The sequence below is a fragment of the Anopheles cruzii genome, chromosome 2 (genome assembly GCF_943734635.1).
Source record: "Anopheles cruzii chromosome 2, idAnoCruzAS_RS32_06, whole genome shotgun sequence".
Classification (NCBI taxonomy): domain Eukaryota; kingdom Metazoa; phylum Arthropoda; class Insecta; order Diptera; family Culicidae; genus Anopheles; species Anopheles cruzii.
In genome coordinates, this window is record NC_069144.1 from 46,840,759 (window position 1) to 46,861,932 (window position 21,174).

Below are 21,174 nucleotides of genomic sequence, written 5' to 3' on the forward strand. Positions count from 1 at the left end.
GCCCTCGGCGTGGCACACACACACACACACGGGCCCGCCCGCGTACGATCGCACGCATAAATCGCGGCAAAGCTTGCACTCCCCGGGCCCACTATCAATTATAAACCGTTCTCCGTTCTCGCTTGCGCGCGCTACGCACACTCTCGGTTTCGGATCTTCAGCCTCCCTTCGAGGAGGCTTAGCACACACATACACACACACGCGCGATTCTTTTGCGACAAAGACGTCGGACAACGACGTCGTCGTCGGGCCGTCGTTGTGAAGTCGCTATCAATTATCACTAGCCCGTTTCCTTCCTCTCGCCAGCGCCGCGCCGAATGCCCACGTCCTACACGTCGTCGTCGTACGACCCACAGTGCGTGCGTGTGTGTGTGTGTGTGGGTCGGTCACGATGGTGCTATCTGGGGGTCCACGGCACACAGCACACAGTTCACGCAATGCTCTTCATCAAAACAACAACCCACCGCACAGGGTGAAGCGAAGCGGACACAAACAACAGGCCGTCTGTTGTTATGCGAAGGCCCAGCACGTTTCTCACTAGCGCCACACACGCACAATTGGGGCTATCGTGTCGATCTCAGCGGCTGCTTCCGCGTGTTTCGGCGCGATGATAGAACGCAGCCATCGCCACTATCAGCTGACGCGCAAAGGGGTCTGTCTATATACGCACCACGATGCGCGGGAGCCCCGTCTCACCACAAATTATGATGGATTAGCGACGAATTATGCCGCTCGCGAGACGCTTTTTATCCGCTGTCAAAAATTCTGGGCCCATTTATTTGCGCACCACGACACGAGGAATCGAACGAACTCTCTGACGCAAAGACACAAGCGCCCACTGCTCCTCCTCCGCCGGGGGGTGCGCTGGGTGGCGATCACTGAGACTGCTGCGCTGGCCCACCACCACGCGGCGCGGACGGAGTGATGACGGGATCGACAGACCGTGGAAACCGATAATCGGGAATTAGAGGCACTCGGGGGGCACAATGTTTTGGTTTTCCCGTTCGCCACGGGTCGCGAATTTTCTTCCTGCACTTGCTTGTGCCTCGTGTGTGAACAGCGCGAGAGCCGATGATGAAAAGCGTCACACACACACACAACCGTCCGCTCGAACTTTTTCTGAATTCAACCAATTTTTGCACCCTTACTTTGAACATTCGAACCTGACCAAGTAGTATTCGAACATGACGAAGCTGAGAGAGAAGGAACCACAGCAACTGTCAAGCAATGCCAAGGTTGCTAGAAGCGCTGAGAGCCAGTCACCCTGTGGAATCTGGCAAAACAAAAACATTCCACCGGCGCGACAACAATGGACCGCGGGGCCGTGAGTTTGCAGGCCGAACTGAGACAGAAAGTTAGCGAAATAAGGCAAATTGTGACCGTGTACGAATGGATTGTCGATGCGTACATAGTGGTACGATAAAACAGACTGATTTCTTTGCCTCTCCTGTCGGTTAACTGAATCATACCCTGTGTCCCCGTGTCCCGTTGGCAGGATTTCTTCCAGGAGAACCACTGGTCCAATTTACCCGCGAGCTGGGCACAATGTCTGGCCGGCGTTTCCATACGGCAGCTACCTGAGCTGCTCCGTTCGGATAGCAGACACACCGAGGTAACGGTCTGGCCACTGGCAATGCTCGCTTTAAGATCGTTGTTTCATCGTTTAGAACTTCCCCGAGGGCGGCACCAGGCCGTAGCTGATGCCGGGGCGCCCGAATGCGTCTTCCAGCGGCAGGCGGCACTGTTTAGAAAATCCGTCAAGCTAAAAAAGCGTCACGAGATTGAACAGTTTGCTGTCAGTTGCCGGCACGAAACGGTCAACCGTCGCTGCCACGCACTGGTCGATATTGGTTCGGGACAGGGCAATCTGGCCAGGGCGTTAGCTTACGGGTACGGGCTTCGCGTGTGTTGCATCGAGCAGAACGGCACGTTTGTGCAGGCCGCCAGGTAGTTGGTGATCTAGAACCTCACTAGCGCAGCATTGTAACGATCGATCGCCGTTTTGTTTTCAGAGCGAAAGATGTGAAACTATGGAAAAGGTTGGTCCGAATAGAACCAAAAGTAACGGACACATTAGCGCACCCTGTTCACGTGCACGAAACCGTGGACCTGGAGCATATCGAGCCGGAACGGTTCGTTCGGATGCTGCGCACGGCGCTGAACGTTCGTGAAGGCGACGAGTTTCGGTTTGGCCTGGTCGGTCTTCATCCCTGCGGCGATTTGGCACCATCGCTGCTGCGGCTGTTCCTTGCCTGCCGGGACTGTACCTCGGTGCAACTGGTATGTTGCTGTTACATGAAACTATCGTGCGTCCGAGCATCCCCCGGGCCACTCAAGGTCGATTACGGATTCCCGTTGAGTAACTTGGGTCGCAAAACGCGCCTCTCGCTAAGCTACCAGGCAAGAGAGATCGCTTGCCACGCCAACGAGCAGTACAGCGATAGGCTGGTCGAAAATTACCAAGAGCTAAAGATACATGCTTACCGGGCGGCTATCGAATGTATTATCGTGCGCCTGCGGCCGGACCTGAAGCACTCCGGGCTCAGGGGAGGCATTAAGGCGGCCCAAGTTTCGTTCGAACAGTACTGTTGGCGAGCAGTCGATGGATTGGATCTGACGGTGCCGAGCGACGAGATACATTCGCCCGAAGTGCACCACCGTTTGGAACGCTGGGAAGAGGTGGTGAAGTTTTACACGTTGCGGCTCATGTTTGCACCCCTCCTGGAAAGTCTCATCCTGTACGATCGCTGGCTGTTTCTGCTTGAGAAAGGTACTGGCTAGGGAACGGTGGTTGGTTGATCTATTTTGTTCATTGACATGTTACTTTCGTCCGCAGGTGTTAACGCCAAAATTGGTGTGCTTTTCGATCCGAGAGCCTCTCCACGCAACCATTCCATCATCGCTTTCAAGTGATCGCGGCCACGCTTCAAACGATCATCGATCAGGGACACATTTGTCCTTTGCTTTCAGCCGGCTGAGTTTATTTTAAATATATAAGTCTTTGATACAACTAAAATCGTCGTTAATTATTGTTAGACGGCAGGAATGGTCAATAAGTTATCAAATTACTCGCCCCTTACTCCACAGTCTGTCCAACAGATCACAGATCGCACTGTAAGTATTGCACTGCACACGTTCGGCTTCAAATCTCCTCGTTCATATTCTGCAATGCAACCTCATCCGTCCGATCGGGTCCGTTTCGGAAACAGATGACGCGCGACAGCAGCATCACTAAAAAGCTCGTCACCAGCAGCGTGCTTACGATGGAAAATACCCCGATCGTACCGACCGTTAGTGCACTGCTGGTCACGTCCGCCGACGGGCTCCGAATGGTCTGCTCTGGTTTGACCTGGGTCTGTAGCGCAGCACTGCTGGCTTGTTCCTCTTGGCGTGCCTCCACCGTCGTCGGTAGCGTGACGATCGTTGGCGTCGTGAGCCGTCGAAATTTGTGTACCAACTGAGGATCCAGCTCGGCTACGTACACTTCTGCACCGTCGTCTGTAACGGCAAGCTCGTGCGGGTTACTGAAAGCGTGGCCCATGTTATCGGGCCGAAAGTGACCCACCAAACGGCCACTGCCCATCGCTAGGATCGTCCCAATGATCGGCCGACGATCCAGGGTAAACTGCGGTCCATTGATGATGTACAAAAGACCACCGTCCTGCGCCACGTACTTGACGCTAAACAGACGCGTACCGATTTCAGAATCACTAAACTGCGAATGGAAGGTACCGTTGGCCGTGTGGAAACACTGCACGCGGCCCTGCTCTCGGTCCGCCACGCACAGCAATGCCCGATCGGGAACGAGCGTCAGTGCGTGCGGAATTGCAAAGTAACTTTCCGGAACCGGACCATCCGGTAGGTTGAATTGGCGCGTCAGCACGAACGAATTCCGTCCCCACGACAGTATCGGTGTTCCGTCGGGCGTATACTTCACGATCCGCCCGTTGCAGTACCCGTCGGCCACGAAGAACTCCCCACTCGGCAGCACCGCCACCGACGTTGGTTTACAAAAGTGGTACAGATCGTTGCCGTGCTGAAAGCGCTCCCCTAGCGCGAGCACGGGTTCCTTGGTCGAACGCGTCACGTTGAACTTAAACACCTGGTGTAGCGCCACATCCGTGAGCCAATAGTTCCGCTCGTGGTCGATCGTCAACCCGTGCGGCATATAGAAGCTGAAGAAGGAAAGTCAAGTGAGTCCAGCGGGCTACCTTCCGCCGATGGCCGGTGCGTACATATTTTCACCCCATTCCTGCAGCAGGCTGCCGGTAGTCCGGTTAAACGCCAAGACGGTGTGCTGAGTGATTGGGCCACCGGTTGCGTTCAGAAAATTGTCGTCCAAATCGAACGAAGCCGCTCCCCAGACGTGTGAGCCACGGTGGAAGATCACCACACTTCCCGTGGCACCGTCGATCGCTACCGCCGACACGGAGCCCAGTTTACGATCGAGAATGGGCCAGCTGGAAACGTAGCCATACTCTGCAAGAAGCCGCAACAGCATTCGTTACGCCCATCGTCATTTGGTGGCGTAAAAATTTATTCTCCCTTACCATGATCGGCCAACCGTGAACCAGTAGAGATACCGTTATTACTGGAGCTCTGTTCAGTACCACCGCCGCCGAGATTGGTGGGTTGGGCGGCGACAACGCTGAGTACACACCAGAATGCCATCAATTTAAGTACTTCCGTGGGTCGCGACGTGTACATCTTTTTCGTGTTGCCAAAGGAGCGCCGAACAAAGTAGTCGGGGGTCTTATCAGCCCAGCAAAACATCGGAGCAGAACGCTAGGCGCTATCTAGGGGCGACCGATTCTTCAACATGCGCGATTCCGGCAATCGGAGGATATTTGTTTAATGTTTTTCAAAAACAATCACTTCAATTGAGGCGTTCATCGCGGCCCACTACTGTTTGCGCAACTGGCCCCCACGGTGACAGAGAGAATCGTTGAGAATCCAACAACCACCCACCGTAGCGCGCAACTCCGTCACGATCGGACGAACGAAAAATAATAACTAATAACCTGCACGGTGCGTGAGGAACACAGGCGAGTGGTGAGAACAACACCTGCCATCACAGGTGAGCGGTGAGAAATAAATCTCACGCACGTGAGATGTGTAGTCGAATTGTGGAATAAAAAACTATTTCAAATACAATTTATTCGCCTCCGCACACGATCGGTCATTAAGAGCTAAAAGTTTCATAAATTAATATAACATTCTTCACACACACCACCGGGGTCATCATTTCACGTGATAAAGCCTGTCCCGCTAACCCGGGGCACGCAATCCAGCGTGGTCCATCTTTTTATCTATTGCCTCCGGGAGCTCCTACCAACAACATTTAACACCTGTATTTTATGGTTTCGACTCGATTCAGTCACATCGATAGGGGGTAGTTCCATTATTTCTTAGTTCGCATACACACAACACACACACACGCAATGAACGAGCTCCTTGCATCATTTGCTTTAATTTGACTCAGTCATCGAGGGAAGAGTGAAAAAATAACAACTAAAATGTACATAGTCGATACGGAGGACGCTACACACCACCAAACAACATGCTGCTGCTCTCTGCTCGAGGAGAAGGAAAATACTGAACAAAATCACGATTAGTAGTAGTGCCGTGCCCCAGCCCCAGCGGAGGCCACTATTTCGCGGGGGGAATTTTCTCGAGAAAATCCAACGCCAGCACTTGCTCCACTTCCTCCAGGCACTGCTTGGTGTCCTTCTCGGTGTCACTGTACGAGATGTGCGACGGCCAGCGCATGGAGAGGGTCGAGAAAAAGCCGTACAGGTCCTGCAGCGTGTTGATCGACTGGCACGTGAGCATAATGTGGCTGCCCTTGGTCGTTTGCGTTTTCTGTCGGCCAGCGAGAGAGGAAGCAAGAAAAACCCATCAGATCAGATCAGATCAGAGCCCAAGCAAAGGGTCGCCCGCCCCGGACGTACGTACCGGCGAATGCGAAGTGTAGCGCAGATCCATTAGCTGCGATATCCTCGAGACGTGCGGTACGAAAGCCACCACGGTTTTCTCGTCGCATCGACCCGTTGCCGTCGGTTTCGGGTGGAAGTTTTCGTTCTGGCTGCTCACAAACGCCCACCGGTACCTAAAACCATGGGAAGGTTATCATTCGTTGCAGTACGCTGTATCGGGTCACCGTAACATTACATTTGGAAGTGTGGTAAGATGGTGGCCGGCAAAACGCAGCCCAGCTCGAGCAGTTTGGCCGTTTCCAGCTGCACCATCCGCCAGTGCGGGTGCCCGTACGAGTACAGCCCGTTGTTGGTGTTGGTCACCCAGGCCGTGTCCAGTCCGGACAGCATCCGTATGTGTTGACTAGAGGAAAAACCGGGCGAAAAACGAGAGCAACCAATGAGCACCGGGTTCCTCCAGAAAGGCGACAAGCGAGAGAGTTTCGTGTCGGTCGTGACCCGTCGTCGTGCTAGGGCGTGCTGGTGGTCACATCCGTCGGTTTTCGGTCGGCGCGCGGTCGCCAAAGGTCGTTTCTTACCTTGATTGGGATCTGTTGGGTTTTGGGTTTCAATTTCGAATAGGACGTTCAGTAGTATTCAGTAGTATGGTGGTGAAACACAAACAACCAATGAAGAGTGACAGTGATCGCGACAGTGATCGACGGTGTGTGTGATCGGTGAGTGGGAAAAAGACAAAGAGAAAAAATGGTAATATTCATCAGTAGCGTTACACGCGGACCCCCACCTGGCCATCTACCAGAGAGCGGGATCAGGAATGTTGGAAGAAATAGATCAAACTGAACTACAAACTGAAGAAAGTACTACGAAACCAAACGGAAACGGAAGAGGCCAAGAACGGAAAGACAGGCGACAGAACTAAATCGAAGAAGAAGCTACGCGAAACCCAACCCGGCAGAGCCGATCCCTACCTAAACTCTTCCGTGTCCGTCATCAGTTCTTGCTCGAGCGACAGGAACACCTGCACCATCTCGGCGATAATGATCGGCCACAGGCTGGTCACGTGGTCGGCCGACATCCGGAGCAGCAGCACGCGGAAGCAGAGAAACACGGCCGACTGTATGAGCGGTACGACCTGCGGCAATCGCAAACTGTTGGCAAGTTGTTCTGTGGAGCGGAAGAAAGGGAGCGTTCGATTAGCCAAGAGCTTACGATCACGCGCTTCAGATGGCAGCTTGGCACCTTGAATCTCCGGCATGTACTTGTGGTACTGGTCGACCTCGCTGCAGAATATCACGAACGCTAGGCGCTTCAGCAGCAGGGCCCGCTGCTCGTACTCTTGCTCCTTCGAGGTGAATATGTTCAGCGAGCCGGTCTGGGCCAGTGGTAAACGGTCTGGAAATGGGCCAAAAAAAGGGTGTCACGTCACGTCATGCCTCGCGGGCGGGCCGTACTCACTCATAAGATCTCTAAAGGTAGTGTTATCACAGGTCATCAAGCTATCGAGAATGGTTTTCCAGTACGGCATACAGCGGCTGTCCATCTGGAAGAACGTGTTGTCCAGCAGCAGATCGAGCGCATCCTTTCGCCAGGCTTTCCGAATGTACTGTAGGGGGGGGGTTTGAAATAAGTACGGTTTTGATTACGGATTACGGCCCTTCCCCACATCATCATGATCGTGTGCGATCACTGACCTGATACGTGCTCAGGCTGGCCAGCAGGTTCGAGCAGGCGTGGAACGTCGGAATGTTCTTGGCGGTGTGCGTTTTCAGGTAAGGCACAATGTTGTACATCACACCGGTCACGATCGTGGTGACCTTGTCCTTTTCCTGCGAGCTGAACGCCACGTCCAGTAGCGATGCCAGCAGGGCGGCCAGAATCGACTGGGCCTGTATCGAGTAGTGCTGGCTGGACGGCATCAGCAGCCCATCCTTGCCGGTGGCGTCGATCGAGCTGAACTCTTCCTTCACGGACAGATTCCTCCGCAACCAGGTCGTCTGCTCCAGGCACGAGCCGGCCACATTCGAGACCGCTTCCACCAGGCGCGACGTAACGTCATGCAGGTCCCGCAGATCCTTCTTGTCCGAGAACGGCATCGTCGGGCAGCGCTGCACGAACTCGTTCAGGATCGAGAGCGCCACAAACTGGGCCGTCACCTGCAGCGTCAGACAGTCCTTTAGCAGCGCGTACAGCGAACTCCAGCAGTCCGTGTACTGTGCCGGCGACACACCGGAGATGAGAAAGAAGTAGAGCAGCTCCAGTGCGCTCACCTCCAGATTCAGGCCCACCGGTGGCTGGTAGATGTGCGGTGGGCTCTTGATCACCTGGTGCATCGTCTGGATGAACGAGTCCACCGACATGATCCGAATGCCCGTGATCAGCTTCACCAGCAGCAACTGGTTGTCGCTTGCCTGTGGCAGTGCCCGTGTCATGATCTCGAAAAAGTCCACCTCGGACCCTTCGCCGCCCGGCTCGACACCTCCGCCGCTACGCTCGTACCACGCGACGGCGATCGCCGTCAGGAAGTTGGTACCGTAGTGCATCGAGATCGGACTGAGAAACTCCAGCAGCTGGTGCTTGACGCGCCGAAAATCGCTAATGCTCGTCTCCCACAGGGTCGCGATCGTAATGATGATGCGCGGCAGGTGGCTTAGGATGGCCGCCTTTGCCACCTCCTGGTGGCTCTTCTTGACCTGCTGATTACTGCCACCGCTCAGCAGCGACGACGAGTACGAAAGGAACACGTTCACGATGTTGTTGATGATCTGGCCCGAGTGGGTGCTCGAGGCGGTCATCAGGCCACCGGTCGTCGACGCATTGAACATGCTGGCCAGCGACATTTGCTGCACGCTGTCGAGCAGACAGTAGTGCGCCAGCACCGTGATCGCTTCCAGTTGCGACACGATGTAATCGATCGACTGGACCAGAATCCGATCACGCTTCGTCACCCGATCCAGGTTACTGCACAGCTGGTGGATGACGCTGACGACGATGTTGGTCAGGCTGGCCGGCGGTAGGCAGGTTAGGCACGCGGTCACCATATCGGTCCAGTTCTTGTGCACGTGCTGCAACCGTTCGCACGCCAGCGCCGACAGGATCGTCGACAGGAACATCGGTTGCTGGGCGAGCAGCTGATTGGGGATGTACCGGTACGTTCGCTTCGTTTCCGGGGCCACCTTCGTGGGCGAGCTGCTCGAACCACTCGAACCCTCCTTCGTCTGGGCAGCACTGCCACCGCCACCGCCGCCGCCCCCTGCACCGGAGACGGCACCCTTAACTGCGTCGACCCCCGCACGATCATCCGCACGCTGCAGCGTGATCTCGTGTTCCAGCTTCACCACGGCCAACAGCAACCGCAGCAACTCGATCTGGTACGCTTCGGCGTTCTGGCGCGTACTCTCCGGATCGCTGTAGCGCAGCACCTCGTCCGCGTAGCACGTGTACCCGCCGGGGGTCGCAAAATAGTTTACCGACGACGCCAGACAGTACAGCACGATCTTCTGCACCTTGCACTTCTCCAACAGGTCCGCCACATACGCGGCCAGGTTCTTGCCAACGTCCTTCAGCAACGCCAGCAGCTCGCCGAAGATGGTCGTCATCAGCTCGATGCACTCGAGCTGTACCTTGGCGTTTGTGTTGAAGTCGTCGCGCGACGGCTGCTGGCCCTTACCGTCCTTTCCGTCCGTCTGATAGCTGCGCGTGTAGTACAGTAGCACCGTGAGGATCACCTCCAGGTACATGCACCCGCGGTACAGATTTTGGTGCTCGGAATCGTCGCGCGCCTCCGTGAAACCCTTGCCGAAGATGTTACGCCGGTGGCGCAGCAGCAGCGACTTGATTTGACCGCTCGAGACCGACGTCGTCACCGAGAGGCACAGGAAGAAGCGCGCATCGTTCGTCAGGATGTTGCGCAGTGTCTCGATCGTGTACAGGATCTGCTTCGTGTTGAACACCGATTCGTACACGAGGAAGTGCGTGTGAAACGGGTACAGCTTGTTACCGTTGCGCCAGCTCTTGATGCGCGTGAACGATATCTTTGGCACCGCCGGCTTTTCGTCCTCTCCTTCCTCCGCCTCTAGCTCCCCTCCCGCCGTGGGCCTACGGTCTGCGGCGCCGCATCCCTCGTCGTTATCACTATCGGTCACCGTGAGCGTACCGTTCAGGGACACCGGAAGCCCGTTGGTCAGCGTGTACGAGGAGCCGGATAGTAGCGAATCATCTCCGGCACCGGCACCGGAACCACCGTTGCCCGACGAAATCAGGTACGTTTTGCGGTTCCGAAATCGATCCCGCGACTTGCCGATAAAGTCCACGATCGGGCCTTCCTCGACGTACCGCTTGATCGGTTCGTTGTCGTATCCCAGTCCGCCGCCTCCGCGTAGCAGCCGCGATCCGCGGCTACGCTCTGTCAGCCCGCGCGGATCCGCCTCACTGTCGTTCGTGTCATCCAGATCGGACGCCGATCGGTGAAAGTCCTTCCGCGACACACCGGCGCTACCACTACCGGCTCCGCTTACGGCCAGTGAACTCGGCTCCGAGATGCCACTGTCGGCATCACCGCCCGTCGTCGTCGTTGTGGCCGCCAGCAAGCCCATCGAGTTGGACCGGTTGCGCATTGCGGAGCCCTTGCCGATCGGCAGCTGGTCCGACTCGAGCGGATTGATGATCACAGAAATTTTACCATACTGGCCATCGTCCATCACGGCGCCGCCGCCAGTAGGCACCGCAGTCACGGTGGACCCTCCTAAACCTCCTCCTCCACCACCTCCTTTCTTCCCCGTGCCTTCGTTCGTCACAAAGTTGGACACTATCATATGGCCAGCGTTGGCACCGGTTCCACCACTGCCAACGGCGCTGGCTCCAGTGGCACCACCACCTTTCGAACCGCTGCCGCCGCCACCGCCACCAATCGAAACGCCGAAAATCTTCTTCTGGATCGATCGGATTGGGCTCCGCTTTTTGCCCAGCACGGCCGCCGGGTCCATGTGGTACCGTATCTGGCCATCCTCCGAGCTGACCGCGAAGCAGGCCTGATTCAGCTGCACGTCGGCATCGGCCAGTAGCTCCTTCTCCCACTCGCTCATCCCCGGCAGTCCGCCGGCGCCGGCACCCGTGGCCTCGTCCTGCTCCAGGCCGATGCCCCGCAACCGCTTGGGGCAGAAGATGCTCAACCGTTTGGTGCTTTCGTTGAGCAGCGTCTTGAGCAGCAGCTTCAGGATGCGCCCGATGTCGCCCCGTACCAGGGCTTCCCGCAGCCAGTTGGCCGTTTTCACCTGTATCGACACGTTCCGGGGCAGCGTCAGTGAATCGAGCACCAGAAAGAGCAACTTTTCAAACTCGTTCCCATGGAACGTGTCGCGGCCGAGCTTCCACAGGAGCTGAAACTTGCGGAATCCTTCCGCATCAATCTTGAGCTCCGTTTTGGCCAGCGTCGGTATCTGCCAGAGGCCCTGCAACGCCACTCGGCTGCCACGGCGCACCGTCCGTTCCACAATTTCGCGGTAGTGGCCTTCGGCGTCCTCCCCGTCGTCGAACAGCGTCTGTGGCACGAGCAACCGATCGATGATGACGCTCTCCGTGAAGCGACTGTCCAGACAGTTATGCAACCGGTACAGCAGCTGACTGATCGTGCGCGCTTCCGGCCGGGCCGCATCCAAATAGTTCCACAGCATCGTCGTCAGCACCTGGAACACCTTCGTGCGTCGCTCGAGACAGCTGACGTGCGCCAGCTTCAGCAGGGGCATCATCAGCACGATCGTTTTGCCCGACGACTCTTTCGACGACTTCCGGCCGTTCGTCCGCAGCAGCCCAATCATATCGATCAGCGTCTGTGCAGCGGCAAGCTGCGTATCAAGATCGGGCACAAACACCGTCAGCACGGTAAGCGCCTTCAGCCAACCGGGCACGTCCTCTATCCGTTCCGTGCTGGCGTTTTCGTTACGATAGCTCGGAAACGATGACATCTCCGTCAGGACGTTGCACGCCAGCTTGAGCGCGTTCCGCAGCGACTCCCCGATGTGCGTGCGGGCCACACGGGCCAGTTTTTCGTTACCCCGCACCAGCAGGGCCATTTCGTACTCGTTGTGTGTCGGAGTTTGAACCGGCGTTGTGGTCGTCGTCGCCGTCGCCGTTGAGTGGCCCTTGACCGATTGGGCCAACATGGCGTTCAGTTTGGCGCGCGAAGACTGCGAGTTGATCGTGAGACAATCGAACAGCTCCTCCAGCTCGGTGGCGAGCGTATTGATCACCACCAGATCTTGATCCGGATCGGCCGTTGAGCCGAGGAAGAGATTCTCCTGCAAGCTAACCTGCTCCTGCTCGTCCTGCTGGCCGCGACCGTCCACCGTCGCCGCAAGCAGCTTGCGGCACACGTACAGCTCGTAGAACGCCACGTACTGTCGGATGCACCGATCGAGGATCGGGCAGTCGGGCAACTGGGCAATGGCCGCCGAAGCTTGCTCCGTGGAGGGCTGTATTTTGATCACGATCCCTCGACCGCCGGCAGTAGCCGCCAAGGCTTCCTCTGCTCCGCTGCTGGCGCTATCACTTTGGCTGGAACTGACACCGTAACTGCCACTGCTACTACTACTACTGCTACTGCTGCTGCTGCTACTGCAACTGAATCGCTTCTCGGTTCCGCTCTCTCCGTCAGCCCCCGCACGCCCGTTGGCCGTCGTCGTACCCGTAAGACCATTTTTCAAGTTGGGCGCCGAACTGGCCCCACTCATCGTCACTTCCGCCTCCGATCGGTTGATCTTCGTCTTGCTCGCGCTCCCCTTCAGGGAGCCCTCGCGTGAGCTCGTGCTCAGCTCGCTCAACTTTGTGTACGATTTCGACTTTTTGTTCTTCTTGCCATACTTGCCACTCGGCACCGCAACCGATGCGCTCGGTGCGCCGTTCTTTTTGTGCAGCCCCTGGCTCGAGCTGGACCGCTGGAAGGGTGCCTGGCTGCTAGCGTCACTGCCGGTGCCGGTAACCTGCAGCGACGACTCGTGGATCTTCGAATCGCTGCTGCTTTTCTCGAGTCCCACTCCGCCCTCCTTCGCTTCCTGGGCGTTGCTCGGTGTGGCGCTCGCGCTGCGACTCGTCAGCGATAGATCGAGCACACGTTCCGACATGATCATCGGTTGAATTTTGGACACAATCTTCACGCACAACCGCAGCGAGGCGGCCACCTCGACCGAGTGCATGTTGTCCACGTACACCGTCAGCATGCAGATGAGCGACAGCAGGAACTTGGGCAGGTGGACGCGCGTCGTTTCGTTGTACATCTCCAGCGAGAGCGTTTCGAGCAGGAACTCGGTCAGGTGACACACCTCGACCGTCCCGGGAGGGCCCGAGTCGATCCGAATGCCGCCCGGGTCGTCGTTCCGGGTGCGTTCCGTGCCGACGGCCGCCTCCCGGTACAGCCGGGACATGTAGTTCCAGATGTAGGCCGGATCGAACGTGGAGAACAGCAGGTTGGCCGACTTTTGCACCTCCAGGTTGCCGTTGCACAGCGAAATGACCCGTATGATGTCGCACAGCACGTCGTCCAGGATGCGCAGCCCGATTTCGGCCTTATCCAGCAGCGAGATCAGGATACGGTACGGGCTCAGATCGACCGGGCTGTGGGCGATGCTCTCCTGGAGGATCATCTTGAACGCCACGATCAGGCGCTTCTTGGCGTGTTGCTCAAAGTACGTGTGGGGACTGTAGGGCGCCGGCGCTCCGTCCAACGCCGCCGATTCAGCCTTGCCCCGCTGACCCTCGTGCTGCAGGTGGTGGTGGTGGTGATGCTTTCCCAAGCTCGTGTCCGAACCCAGCAGCCACGAGTAGAGACGCCGATTGAGCGACATATCGCGCCGCAGGATCGTGTTGAGGGCCGTTTTCACGAGCCTCGTCGCAGACACCTCCGACAGGATGCCCTCGACGTGCATCGGGAACGCCAGCAACAGGAACTCGAGCGTGTTGCGCTGCACCAGAATAACGCCATCGGTCAGACAGCTGCACAGCCCGTTCACCATCAGCTCGACACTGTTGCCCATCAGTTCCCGCTGCGCCGCACACGGGATCTTTTTGTCGTAGTGCTCCAGCACGTACGTAATGGCCGGTAACCGTACGGACGCGTTCGTCACGATGCACTCCCACAGGCAGGTGTAGAAACACTCCAGCTTCACCGCCACACACACCTTGTCCAGCAGCTGGTTGGTGCGCTCGAAGTGATCCTGCCCCGACTCGAGCCCCGGAAACACTCCGCTCAGGAACCCACTCAACGCGGGCCGCAGCTTTTCGCCCAGTGGGACGAAATACTTTTCGTAGATCGACAGCAGCGCCGGCCGCACGTTCATGGCCGAGTAGCCGAGCAGCGGAAACAGACCGGCACTGTAGATGAACAGTTCCGAGGCGAGCCGCTCGACACCGATGTTGCTGAAGATGACATCGTACGATTCCAGTGCCTTCAGGTGCACCCCGGACGGCAGCGCCGGATGCATGCATTGCGCGAGCCGCTTCGAGATCTTGATCCGCCGCGGAATGATCTGATACAGTGCGTTCGAGGAGATGACCTTGTTGAGCTTCCCGAGCGCCGAGATCAGATCGGCCCACTCGCTCGAGTATTCGAAATTTTTCAGCGCTTTGTCAATGTTCGAGATGTACACCCGGTACTTGGGCTGCTTCATGAGCTCGTACTCCTCCATCAGCCCGGACCCGGTGGCCGAATCCATCGCTGTGAGCGCCGTCACTGTAAGCAAACAGTTTGTATCACAATGAGTCATTCGTTACGAGTGTTTCTGTCCCGTCGCTGCCTTATCTAACAAACCCAAGCCAAGCCAAAGACACCGGTCAATAAGAAAAACGCGGCCCACAAAGCCTACCTGTACGTCCGATAAGCAAAGGCTGACTAGATTCCGGGTAGGCAGCCGGACCCATTGCCGCGCGCGCGCGCGTCTGAGATGTAAGTCGCAATGATAACGAAAGCCTACCGGAACCATTAGCAGATAAGGGTGTGCATCTCGCCCCGCGGAGGCCGCGAAACAACTGAAGGAACTACTATCTACTATATCTCGCAAGTGTAGCAGATAAGCAAACCGGGAAAGTATAATAAGACAGCGCTTACTCAGTCGCAACAACGCGAAGCCAACTGGTACGAACCGGTAATGTTGGTCAAGGTTTTCTCGTCTGCGGGTCGCGAGTCGCCTATAGGCCGGTCAAGGAAAAAGATTCCAATCGTGCTAATGTTTTTTTGGCACCTCAAGAGCCTAAAAAACAACCTTGTCACAGACTCCGTGTCCGTGGTTCTCTACTTGAACGAGAGTTGCTGTGTGCGCTCTCACTCGTTTCAGTCCCGAAATAGGGTGTCTACTACTAGATTGGAGCTCGTTACCAAGCAGCGTGCTGTAAGAGCACAACGGTTTGCAGTTATTCCATCCACAGCTCTGAGCCCTGTGCACAATACCTAGTAACCAGCAAGACGGTGGTTTTCCAGCGAGTACTGCGACCTGTTGTTACAAACAACACCCTGTTACGCCGCTGCGGTGCGATATGTTTGCAAAAAAGGGCTACACGCTCGTTACGAAATACAAATTGATACACAGGCCCTCCCAACCAACATCCAAGCAGCCAAAGGTGTGACGATCCACTCGCCCTCTCTCTTATGTGGTTTCTTGCAAAGTGATTCTGATAAGCTACATGCGCCCGATAGGGAATGGGGAGTCCCCAATTCATCAATCGCGGACCATTGGGAGCAATAAGATTGGGGCCAGCATTGTTGGGCCGCTCCTAATCGGTTTGAAGCTCCCTCTCCCCAGCAGAGTCACTGCTTCGCTTTATCGAACGAGACGCGAGCCGAGCCGAGAGAAACAAAAGAACAGTAAACCACCATTTACAGTTATTTCACTCACTGCGGAGAACCGTTGCGGTGCACTACATATTTCAGCACTTTATCTACACCATGCTACGGTCCGGGGGGGATTCACGGGTGCCCCACAACCAGCGCCGCCCCCTGTGACCAAGAATAATTTCAAACACCATTTCCCCCGACCGTCGTAATGCACTTTCCGGTGTCGCGCGTATCGCGGAAAACGCTTTTGCGTTGTTGCGCGTTACAACAGTCCGTCTCCGTCCCCCCGCACACTGTTCGTTCCCTTCTAAGCACCCACAGCGCCAGCAAAAGGTGGGGATGAATCGGTCGGTTCGTACTACTCTCAGAACTCCTCTACGTAGACGTATACTTACGTGTCTTTGCGTTCGATGGCGGCGGGGGACACCACCAACGGGACACGCATACGTCTCCCCCCCTCGGATGCTACGTTTGCACAACGCACTCGATTTCGCACTTGATCTACTTCTTTGTGTGAACTACTTTTGCTTCCGACGCGCAGCACTGCTCAGCATACTACCGTCAGCACCACCACGAAGTCACCGACCGGTCCCAACCCGAGACCCGAGGTGATGATGCTGCGAGCAGAATAAATTATTCTTTGCCACCACGGCACAATAGAAACGCGAAGCACAGCAAAAAATCGATGATGCACCCCGTGCTGCTGACGACGACTGTTCCTGTTCTCGCCTTACAGCAACGCAGATAAACAAGACTTTGTTTGACAGACGACGAGACGGAATCTGCCCTGCTGACGATGGGGGGCTCTTTGCGCGGTGACTAGATTGCGATGTCGCGGAGCTATATAATTACAAAGCTCAAAGAGTTTATTACTTTCGACTACGTGCAGTTCTAGCGGAACGGCACCACCATGGCGCGTACACTTTTACACTTCCCAACCACAGTGCGACGGTCCACTACTTCTCTTTGACCTCCACAGCTGGATGACTCGATTGGCCAATCGCGAGTGTGCTGCTATGTGTGTGTTTACTTTCGCGAACTCGCGTGACGTTTCACAGCGCGAAACGTCACACGAGAAACGTCAACGCCAAGCTGCTTCGCTATTGCACCGACTCGCCACAAACTGGCTGGCTGGTGATCCCGAATTTCAGCCATTTTCTCCTAGAGTGAGCGTATTATTGATGCTTTTCCACGGAGATCATTTTTTTAACGTACCTGTTTGGACAATAATTTGGTCTTTCATCAGCACCTCCAGCGAACCCTGTCGGTTCTAAGCGCACACACACACACACGGTGGTCGGTGTAATGGGGGGTCATGTTTTCACAACAAACAGATCCGCTTTTTTCGGGCTCGGAACGCATCGGCGCACCGCGCGCAAGGATGGTACACAGGAATGCCCGTAGCTGTCAACGATAGGTGGTGGTGCAGGGGACAAGGATAACACAACACGCCGAGGGGTTGAAAAAAGACAACTGATCCACTTTGGAAGGCGAGCCGCCAGCAACACTCGGAGCCCGTGTATCGGCTTGTAGACGGCGGCGCAATCGATCGATAAACGCGATGCAGTAGCGTGTGTCTGGGGGGAGGACTCTCGTCGTTGCTGGTGCTGCGGAGCGGTTGGTTATGAAACTAGGGTCCTCTGGCCTGGAGTGCTATCTGGACCAGCAGCAGGGTGTGTGTGTGCGCGGTGCGTGTGGGCATTAGCGGCGGAGGGCTGGCTATCATCGATTGGTGGCAGCGACGCAGGCGGTGGTTCGCCCTGCCGCGGATCGGTCAGATGAGCATGAACAAAGCGCTGGTGGTTTTCATTGCGGCCAGTGGCTTTCTGCTGTTTATCTACGCCAACAGCAGCAGTGTGTTCAATCGGCATCTGCTGCCCAAGGAACCACCGGCCAGCGGGGCAGTGGCGGCGGCCATACACCACCACCAGCACCACCACTCTTCGAAACGGAACAACAGTGCCGCCGCCGCCGCCGCCACCGGCAATGGATTGGTGGCCACGAACGAAGTCACCCCACCGAGCAAGCTGAAGCGCGTGAAGTACATCGCGAAGGGAACGAACGGCACCGAGTACAACATCTTCCTCATCTACACCAAGGAAAGCCAAAATCTCATCCTGCACAGCCAGCTGGAACTGTTCCTTCGCAGTCTGCTCAAGTACTCCACCATCGAGCTGCACCTGCACATCATCACGGACGAGCAAAGCGAACGGTCGGCGGAAGAGCTGATCAAGCAGCAGATCGAGCGGTTCCAGCGGACCGCATTCTACACGCTGTACGATGTGCGCGACTGCGCGGAAAAGATCAGCGATATCGTGCACAGTATGGGGCCGTTGTTCAATTATCGGTCCGGAAGCTACTATAGTGATGCCTTATTTCTGCTTTCGCTCGGCCTGCACCGTATCGTGGACCGGAGCATGCGCCACGCCATTCTGATCGACTGTGACGTCGTGTTCCGGGCGTCGGTGAAGGAGCTGTTCGATCAGTTCGAAAGCTTCAGCCCTGACCAGATGTTTGGGCTGGCCCCGGAACTGACCCCCGTTTACCGGCACGTACTGTCACGGTATCGGTTAAACAACCCACACACACTGTTCGGTAGTCCGTACTATCTCGAGAAGCCGCCATTGGGAGGCATGGGGGACAAACGAACACGCCACGGTTACCCCGGCCTAAACTCGGGCGTCGTGATGCTGCACCTGGATCGCATCCGGCGATCGCGGCTGTACGAGGAAATCATCAAGGAGAGCACGGTCAAGAGCATGGCCGAAAAATACTCCTTCCAGGGACACCTGGGTGACCAGGATTTCTACACCCTGATGGGGTTCGAGTTTCCCGGGCTCATCTATCGGCTCGATTGCGTATGGAACCGGCAGCTGTGCACGTGGTGGCGCGAACACGGGTACAGCGACATATTCGATAGCTACTTTCACTGCGAGGGAACGATAAAAATCTACCACGGCAACTGCAACACCCGAGCGCCGGAGTAGAGCCGGAGTTCACATCCAACATTCCACATTTTGCGTGATTCGTATTGGATCTCAAACCCTTTCGAACCCTGTGCAGTGCCAGAGACACATGCTCTCTCTCTACATCTCTCTCTATCTATGTCCTTTTAGCATAGTTTACTTTTATTACTGACGCTTCCAAGAACGTGACCCGTGTGCAATAGTGTTACGTTTTTACGAGTTACGTGCATTTTATGCCCCATATTTTAATGAGCCTGTTACAAACCCCAGATCGGAGACTTTTATTTGCGTGATTTAACTTTAGCTGCTAGGAAACGTGTTGCGAGACGGTAGCGATCAGGCGCACCGCCCAGCCATTCGCCATAGAACCCCACATTCAGTGATGCATAGCAACGGTTGCTGAGAAGTTGAATTTTAACTTCAGTCCCAGCAGCACGTGGTATCTAAGAATCAAACTAGGCTAGGGACAGAGTAAGGAATGTTAAAAAAAACTCGTTCAGTTCTAAACTCAGTTCTTCAGTTCGCCAAAACGCATTCGGGGGTCACGGTATTTGTGACCTCGGCACGATCACCATCCTTGCTGGCCACCCCGCTCTGGCAATAATAAGTGAATTGATCGGTTTACAGACCAGAAAATGAAATAATAATAATAAAAAGAAACCATTTTCTCTTTTTTAATATTACCATTTATTATCGACACAAACGAGTGTCGGGAGTATGAGTTCGGGGATTGCATTGGTGGCGCCCTGTAGGCACCACGCTTCGACTGAGGATTTTTAGAGGAAGAAAAACACGAATATAAAAATAACCGCCAAAAGAACGATAACTGTGTAGAACAACTTCTGAATTCTGTACCGCTGATCGAACGCCAGTATGCTCTGACGGACCGAAGACCGAAAGCTGTCCGTTTTGCCTGGCTTGGACCCGCTGGTATAGGGGGCCACCGATTCGCGGGCCATCGCTCTGTACCGGCCGGTAGACGGTGGTGCTGGCTGTGGATTATAACTTTCCCTTGCTCCGTAAGTCGACCGGAATGTACTCGTACCGTTTCCTCCTCCTGCTCGATCACCGAATGCCATCGTGGTGCGTCTCCATGGCAAGTCGCCTTCGTCGTCGCCGCCACCGATTAACGACTGTTCCGCTGCTTCGGCTCGCAAACGAGACAGTCGCTTGGTGAACTCACTCAGATACGGCGAGTCGGTCGGATTGTAGACCGGTGCCTTGTCGACCCGAGTAGTGGCCACACTGGCACGATAGGTAGAGGGTTTTGTGATGTTGGGAGTTGGCCTTGATGGCGGAACGGTGCTGCTGCTGCTGCCGCGATCGCCATCGAACAGTTCCTGCCGGCCCTTGGTATACGTTGTCCGGGTACTTTCAACCGACTGCGTTGTGGTGGTGCGATCGTACCGAGTTTCTTTTAGCGCCGGGGCCGGGGCAGGCGGCTGTTGAAATATGGTCGGAGCCGATGCCAGTTCCATCTCGTCGTCATCATCGAGCACGATCGTTTCGATTTCCGCGTTACTAGCAGTCTCGGGATCGACTTCCATCTCCTCGAAGATCGGTTGAGACGGGAGGCCTCGGCCCACGTCCACCTGATGCACGTACGACGTCGTAAGCATTTCAGCCCGGGACAGTGATGGACTCTTGGACTTTCGATCACGCCGTGTCAACTGATTCAACGGTATCATGTCATCGTCCGAATCTTCCTGTATCGGGGGCACATCGGGAACGGTTATCAGTGGAGTTTCGCCCTTCGCCCCCTGAACCGGTGTGATTCTTCCCGATCGGCGTTTCGACGGAGTTTGAACGGGTTGCGGTGGCGGCGGGTCAGGTTTGGTTGCCACCGGTGGTTGTGTTGATGACGAGCCAACAAAAACAGGTTTGGCCGGTTTCGACACGGCGATTGTGGCACGCCGGCTGCTGCTGCTGGCCGCCGATTCTTTTTTACTCGTGGACGCTCCCTTTTTGGTGACCGAACCGGGCGTCCCGGGAAGCGGTTCGTTGTCCTCGTCCGACGAGTGCTTGGTGGTGTGTATCGTTTCGCGGCGTCCCTTGGGTGTGCCGGTACCGCCGGAAACGTGATTTTTCAGCTTCTTCAGCAACACCTTCCGGGTCGTGCTCGTAACCGGCGTGTTTGAGAGACCGTACTCGAGCAGCCGCAGCCGCAGCTGGTCGTTCGACAGTTCGTCAAATGATTCATCCATCTTTCACAGGACACAATGCAATGGGAACAAACGAATGGACGATGCAATGGGAACAATCAATATTTCACCGCACAACTGAATACAGAACACAGAAAACAAATACTCTCAATGCATCTAAAAACACACAGTGCTATTAAAGTAAAATGCCGCTTGCACTGTTGACGCGCTGCGTCATTAAAGGAGCCGTTGAGTTTTTTTGTTTGAAACTGCTCGACTGTTTTCGAGCACCTTATCTGTGCCGTTGGTGGGTA

At 55.8% G+C, this 21,174-nt stretch overlaps 5 protein-coding genes across 5 annotated transcripts; 2 read left to right on the top strand and 3 right to left on the bottom strand.

Annotated features, from left to right (window-relative positions):
• The first annotated feature begins 1,309 nt into the window (after positions 1–1,309).
• LOC128279184 (methyltransferase-like protein 25B) lies at positions 1,310–2,913 on the top strand. The gene is made up of 4 exons (XM_053017904.1): positions 1,310–1,414; positions 1,496–1,947; positions 2,013–2,770; positions 2,837–2,913. The coding sequence occupies exons 1-4, from the start codon at positions 1,310–1,312 to the stop codon at positions 2,911–2,913; spliced, it is 1,392 nt and encodes a 463-aa protein (XP_052873864.1).
• Positions 2,914–2,936: 23 nt separating this feature from the next.
• On the bottom strand, positions 2,937–4,707 carry LOC128279185 (peptidyl-alpha-hydroxyglycine alpha-amidating lyase 1). The gene is made up of 3 exons (XM_053017905.1): positions 4,584–4,707; positions 4,236–4,479; positions 2,937–4,175 (listed from the first exon to the last, which is right to left on the bottom strand). Exons 1-3 carry the CDS (start codon positions 4,705–4,707, stop codon positions 3,143–3,145), a joined length of 1,401 nt encoding a protein of 466 aa, XP_052873865.1. The 3' UTR covers positions 2,937–3,142.
• Positions 4,708–5,180: 473 nt separating this feature from the next.
• Positions 5,181–14,638, bottom strand: LOC128277922 (protein dopey-1 homolog). Its single transcript, XM_053016527.1, has 8 exons — positions 7,628–14,638; positions 7,392–7,539; positions 7,176–7,328; positions 6,905–7,100; positions 6,515–6,526; positions 6,172–6,339; positions 5,956–6,109; positions 5,181–5,862 (listed from the first exon to the last, which is right to left on the bottom strand). Exons 1-8 carry the CDS (start codon positions 14,636–14,638, stop codon positions 5,650–5,652), a joined length of 8,055 nt encoding a protein of 2,684 aa, XP_052872487.1. The 3' UTR covers positions 5,181–5,649.
• A 2,508-nt stretch (positions 14,639–17,146) lies between these two features.
• LOC128276356 (xyloside xylosyltransferase 1) lies at positions 17,147–19,324 on the top strand. Its single transcript, XM_053014825.1, has one exon. The coding sequence runs from the start codon at positions 17,532–17,534 to the stop codon at positions 18,738–18,740; it is 1,209 nt and encodes a 402-aa protein (XP_052870785.1). The 5' UTR covers positions 17,147–17,531; the 3' UTR covers positions 18,741–19,324.
• A 124-nt stretch (positions 19,325–19,448) lies between these two features.
• On the bottom strand, positions 19,449–20,923 carry LOC128276348 (otefin). The gene has a single exon (XM_053014817.1). The coding sequence runs from the start codon at positions 20,921–20,923 to the stop codon at positions 19,496–19,498; it is 1,428 nt and encodes a 475-aa protein (XP_052870777.1). The 3' UTR covers positions 19,449–19,495.
• Positions 20,924–21,174: the final 251 nt, after the last annotated feature.